At 42.7% G+C, this 6,470-nt stretch overlaps 1 protein-coding gene across 1 annotated transcript; it reads left to right on the forward strand.

Annotated features, from left to right (window-relative positions):
- Positions 1–1,691: 1,691 nt before the first annotated feature.
- LOC147120149 (gamma-crystallin M2-like) lies at positions 1,692–5,227 on the forward strand. The gene is made up of 3 exons (XM_085983821.1): positions 1,692–1,700; positions 2,997–3,239; positions 4,915–5,227. Exons 1-3 carry the CDS (start codon positions 1,692–1,694, stop codon positions 5,188–5,190), a joined length of 528 nt encoding a protein of 175 aa, XP_085839947.1. The 3' UTR covers positions 5,191–5,227.
- Positions 5,228–6,470: the final 1,243 nt, after the last annotated feature.

A 6,470-nucleotide genomic window follows, 5' to 3' on the forward strand; every position in this document is an offset into this window, starting at 1 on the left:
GTGCTAGATGACTGCATGTATTACCATTACAGATTTGAACTTTGAAAGGAATTGTAAAGCTCAAGTTGCTGAATTAAAAGCATGTAAAACAAAACAAATAGCCCATTCAACCAATTTAGATATGAAAAACAGCAAGTGCTGGAGGTATGACACAAATACTGGAAATGCACACAAGATCAATTAGTATCCAAAAGAGAAAAAATAGTTTAATGTTCCTGGTGTAAATTAGCACTAGGATTTCCACAAAATATCTTTATTCTGTCCGTAAGCATGATCCTGACCTCCACAGATACAACCACATAAGAAGAGTTGGAGAAACATTAGGGGCAATTTCGGGATTTGGAGAGAGGGACATAACTTATGCCGAAACAATGGGTGGAAGGCATCAAGTTCCTCCATTCCTCCCTCCTCCCCTACTAGTTGCATCTATGCTGACCTCCTTCTGACATTCTAATTCAACTCCCCTCCCATTCTTATTGTAACCATGTTTGAACAGATCTATTGCTTCAACCTGAAGCGTCAGGAACTCTTCAGGCATCTGATCTGAGCAGCAAGTTCAATAACTTCAGACCTTGGCTGTCTCCAGTACTTTTTCTCTTCACGGATGTTGCCTGGGCTACTGAGTTTTTCCAGCATTTTCTGTTGTTATTTCGGATTTCTAGCATCTACAGTATTTTGCTATCGTTCCAGTATTTTTCTGCTGGCTTCTCCCAGTAGGTGGCATTCACATTTTGTTTTCATTTCCATTTTGGAGACAGGTTTGGCTCCTCCCTTTCATGCCTTTGTACTTTCGTCTATCAAATTACTTCCCACGTAATGCATGTTTGAGCCGACCCTCAAACGTGCACAGCATTTCACACTTCTTTGCCGCAGTTCAATCAGATGAGCTCATCTTGTTTCAGGTGTCCATATGGAACCCATTCACATAATTCTTCCTGTCTGTATCTGTCTCTTGCTCTCTTTCACTCTCTCTCTGTCTTGCTCTCTCTCTTTCTCTATCATGCCTTCTGGAGCTGTTAACAGCAGTGGAGTAACATTAGAAGGGAGACATATTATCAGCAAGCATGACACAGATTGCAAGTGATTTAAAATTATTCATTTTTTGGAGTGACCTCCATCAAACTAATTTTATGATTTTTTTTTTCTTCGCGATCTGTGCTGCTGTTTTGTTGCAGGTTGCATGCAGGCTGCAGATTCCTTTAGGTTCAGGCCTTAAGGACTCAGGCAATCAGTTTTGTTGCTTCCATGAGTTTGCCCTCTTAAGAATATAATTAGCCCACCAGAAAAGGTAAATTTGCCATGATGTTCCTGCAAAGGGGAAAAACCAATTACTGTATGTGTTTTTGCACAGTAGAGTTTTCCACACATTCTCTACCTTTGTCACATTCGCTGATTTGTAGGCCTACTTTGCTTGCCTTTATACAGGGATTACCAGTCTTTCACTAGTGCTTCTATTTGTGAAGACTCCTATTCAGTAAAATAAAAGCTGGCAGCAATGAGAACAAAAACTCTCCTCTTGAGTCAGGTTTTTTTTCTAAATAGAACATACTATACAGAAGCATTTTGCTGACTTGAATAAAAGGTAATTTAAATGTCAATGCTCTTTGTAGACTGAATGGACCATGGAAAGTATAAAAAAGGGTAACCATCTGACTCTACAATTCACCGAGGACCTCAGCAGGGAATTCAACATGGGAAAGGTAAAAAAAATACAGTTTTAAATTTTTGATTAAAACATTTTTTTTTTAGGATTCATAGGGGAAGAAATTCAGTTTCGCCACGTTTGGGGTGCAATTATCGGCCGGGTGCAAAGTTTAGCGCCTGCCGCTAATTATCGCCTCCAACTGCAAACTTGGCTTCTATTGCCCCTGGAGGTGATTGGAGCGCTAAATCAGGCGCTACACACCTCTCTTAAGGCGCAAAGGCCGAGGAGCGAGTCGCTAACTCAGAGCGCTGGCAAAGCTCATGTGATGTCAGTCAGCAATGGAACACAGACACACTGGCGCCGGCCAGTTCTTAAAGGGGAGGGTCAATCTTGCTCTCCATCCACACCTTGCTCATTGCAGCCTTGAATCTCGGCCTGGAGAGACCTGTACATCAAATCTGCTGGAAAGAACAATGGAGAGGCCCAGGGAAAGATGTCAGGGTGCAGCCCCCATAGTCTCTTCTAAATTGCTACAAGGAAGATCAAATCAAAATGAACCTGCAAAGTTCTGCTCAGTACCCAAAACTCCTCAACACAGCGTTGAATATCTCCAGAAGTCTCTCTCTCTCACTCAGAATGTGTGGTGCAAAAATATCGCCAAAAAAAAGGCAGGAACTGGTCGCCTTTAAATAGTGCTCCCCCAGTCCCTTCCCGACTGCAAAAAAATTCCCTTCAACCTGTCGTTGCTAGCGGCAGGCAGTAAGGCAGGGGGCGCCACTCAATATCCGCTACCGGGGCGTTGCACGCTCGACTAACGTCACGATCTGCAGGCGCAGGAGATCGTGGCAGTAGTGTTTAGCGCCGCCGCAAGATGTCTGGTCAATTTCGCGAGCGGCGCAAACATCGCCGCACCAGGGCACTAGTTGCTTTGCACCCCATTAGTGCCCTCTTAGGGCGCTAACAGGAGGCGCAAACCAACTGAATTTTTCCCCCATGTTCTCTTAATATGTTTAGTTTACATTCACCATGATAGACTTCTCCGGCTGGGAGAATGGGACTGCTTGAGTGAACAGCATAGTCCACAGCCATAATCAGTGGCATTGAATGGTTGGTCAGCAATAACATGAGCATGGTGCTACTTGCCAGGTGGAACACTTTGGTCTTGATCATGTTTCATCTGGATACCCATGTGAGAATCAAAATAACTCTGCTGCCCAACCATTTTGCAGCCTTGTGACTCAAACATGCACCTTCATTGGGAACAAAGAATTCTGTTGCTTAAGTAACTGCGCTGGTTGGTAGCAAAACAAATCAAATAATTTTCTTTCTTCTTTCTTCTTTGACACTATAGATCATCTTTTATGAGGACAGGAACTTCCAGGGTCAGCACTACGAGTGCAGTGCTGACTGCGCTGACCTGCAATCTTACTTCAGCCGATGCAACTCCATCCGTGTTGACAATGGCTGCTGGGTGGTGTATGAGAGACCCAATTACATGGGATACCAGTATATTCTGACCAAGGGTGAATATCCTGACTACCAGCGCTGGATGGGATTCAATGACAACATCAGGTCATGTCGCAACTACCCATACGTAAGTTTCAACTTCTTCGTGCTCTTTTCCCTATTTTCTGCAAACAATGCTGCCTTTTCACAATGATTGTTGTTTATTATATCTGGATATATACAGAACCTAATTAATAAGAGTGAGCTGGAAAGATATCATACCATACCATGCAGTCAAGAGACAAGCTAATAAGCTAGAGCTATAATCAGTTACTTTTAGCTTCATGAATCACTACCTTTTTACATATTAGAAACAAATTATTTTGCATGTAAAGAGTTATATTTAATTAGTTACATAAGTTGGGGTAGAAGCAAAAACAGCTAATTAAAATTGCATCTAATAGGAACTTATTAATATGTAACACACTGCCCAGAATGTCATAATAATCAACACTGTATAGGCTTGTCACAGTATATACTGTGTAAGGGACTGCTCCCATCATAGATTACAATGCCACAGTATATACAGAGAGGTAAAATTAAATCACCGACTAGCTGTGCTTTCTTATCTGTCTCTGTTTGAAACAGAAGGCAAATCAGAAATAGTAGAGATTCCCAGAGCACTCTTGGGATGCAGTAAGGAATTTATAACATGATTTACAGAACTATTCAGACTTTACCTCAACAACAGCATATATTATCCGCAACTAAATTAGATATATAATCAAAACAGATTGCAGTGAGAGATTAAGTCACATTTTTCTTTAGTTAGAAAGAAGTGAAACTATTTTGCATTACATATAACTAGAACGAAACAGCATATTAATAAATCTAGCAAAATTCAATTTTCAGAGCTTCTGACTCCTTGGCCTAGAAATTCAGTGGTGTTAGCGCCCACTTAGCGCCTAAAGAGGTCTTTAGCGCCGGCGCTGTTGGTAGCCTGGAATTCAGTGTAGCGCAAATGGTGGCGTTAGCCGGTAGCGCTGCGCCGGCACCGATGACGTCATCGGTGTGCGCAGCGCCCCGGTTCCAACGCGATGCCGGCCCGACGCCCAAATTCAGTTGCCGCCGCCTCTCCCGTAGCGGGCGCAAAGAGCGTTTGTAAAACGGGGCCTTGCAGCTCCGAGAGGCCGGGGCGTAAAGGTGGAGGTCCGGCCGGCCGCTTTCCCGGCGGCCGCTTGGCCGCTCCTTCCTCCCCGGACTCCCACACCACCCCCGCCGCGGCATTGGTCTCTGACCCCCGCGAGCCCGGCACTTCCCCGTGGTGCCGGGCTCATTTGCCGGGGGAATCCAGCGGCGATCTCACGGCTGCAGGCAGCTCCTCCTTAAGAGAAGGAGGAGGCCTGCAGTACCCCAGCCTGCCGCACCGCATCGGGTGGCGCTGCGGCAGCTGGACGCCTGAAATTGACTTTCAGCGCCCCAAGCGGAGGCGGCCAAACCCTGCAATAGCGCCCGCCTCCGTCTTGGGGCGCTGCAACTGAATTTCAGGCGGGCGCTACGGGAATCCGGGCGTGCGCTAACTTTCGGGCGCTAAAGACCTGGCGCGGCGATAGCGAATTTCTAGGCCCATGGATTTTACCTGTTTATATTTATAGCATTTTCAAGAGTTATCTTTAGTTTATGATTCCATTGTAGATTTTTGTTGTACAGTATTTCAAAAAAAGAATTTTACATGAATCAGATTTGCAAGTAAAAGTGTATCATTCTGTTAGCATTTTAAATAGCATTTTTACATTAATTTAATGATTTTCTTAATTTTATAGCCCAGCGGTGGTTCCTACAGAATGAAGATTTACGAGAGGCCTGACTTTGGAGGACAGATGATGGAATTCATGGATGACTGCCCATCTGTCTACGATCGTTTCCGCTACCGTGACATTCACTCCAGCCATGTGATGGACGGTTACTGGGCCTTCTATGAACATCCCAACTACAGAGGCCGCCAGTACTTCATGAAACCCGGTGAATACAAGAGATTCAGTGACTGGGGCGCAACCTGCCCAACTATCGGATCTTTCCGCCGTGTAACGGATTTCTAATTCGCTAATTAATTATTTCTGTTGCTGGAAATTACTCAGTAATTAAGAAATAAAGACAATAATATTCTACAGTATGTGGTTTATGCATTCTTGTTTTGTGAAATACTGAAAGCAGAGACATATTTTAAGAACACTGAGATTGGTGCACCAATAAACCTTGAAAGGACATCAAATGAATTCTTAACCACTTCACTGCAACTCGTCATCAAGGAACCATCTGGTAATGCACCAGCCATGTCTAGGGAAGCACTAGATCCCTAACTATCTGACGTTAACTATCTTCCATCAACTAGTCTAAATTATATTAACAGTTACATGACCAGCTCCTTATTGGAAAAACTGTAAGTTACTGGGCAAACAGCTTAAACTCTCATTGCCAAAATCTTCAAAGAGGAAGTCAGGCCATGAAATCAAGAAATAACATTTCTTTATTAACATTTATGTTAATAGAATTAACAGTATTTTAAAATCAAGCAGTAAGAATACTCAAGGTATTTAGCTGGCTGTTATTAACTGATAGAATTATTATCTGAGGTTACAAAGGCAATTCACGTGTATCACATTAACTCAGCATCAGTGAGGGTTTACTTACTTCAACTTGAAAATATACTCAATGTCCAAGACTGACATAACATCAGCAAGGTTAGTTTAGATTAGGTTTCATGTATAGCAGACAAGTTAACAGCTTTGAATAATAGGTCAATGGACAAATTAAAGTCTATTTAGTTCAGTTTATTGTTGATAGGATCACATCTTTAGCAATGATTTCCAGATCATATTAACAAGCTCATCCTTCTGAGTCGATGCAATAATGTTGGTGATTACATCTCCCTCAGGGATATTCAGATCTACCTCTGGTCTGTCAGCATGATGAATCTCTTCGGCCTTCTCCCAATATTCTCCCTTGGTAGCACTAAATTTGCTTCTGTTCTCAGGTGCTTAACTCTTAAATAACAGTGATCTACTGAATTATTTGCCTATCTCTGTCTAGTAGAGTTCTTTAGTCTCCCTGAATTCCTGTAACCCTTCTCGCGTTCTCTCTAGAAAGTCTGCCAATCATCTTTTGTCTGGCTTTTCTAGTATTTTGTGTCAAAACACCATCTATTATATCTTTGATTCTCAGGGTAAATGCCTTCAGTACCATTTATTCAAATATTGGCCAACTTCGTGGCAAGGATTCACTTATTTGATGACAGTGCCTTAGAAGGCACATGTCACATACTTATAATGAGCAAATTTTTAATTACTTAAGAAAAGCCAGATCTGTTCATTAATTACAA

The sequence above is a fragment of the Somniosus microcephalus genome, chromosome 4 (assembly GCF_052327205.1).
Source record: "Somniosus microcephalus isolate GS21.2 chromosome 4, FLI_Smic_1.0, whole genome shotgun sequence".
NCBI lineage: Eukaryota > Metazoa > Chordata > Chondrichthyes > Squaliformes > Somniosidae > Somniosus > Somniosus microcephalus.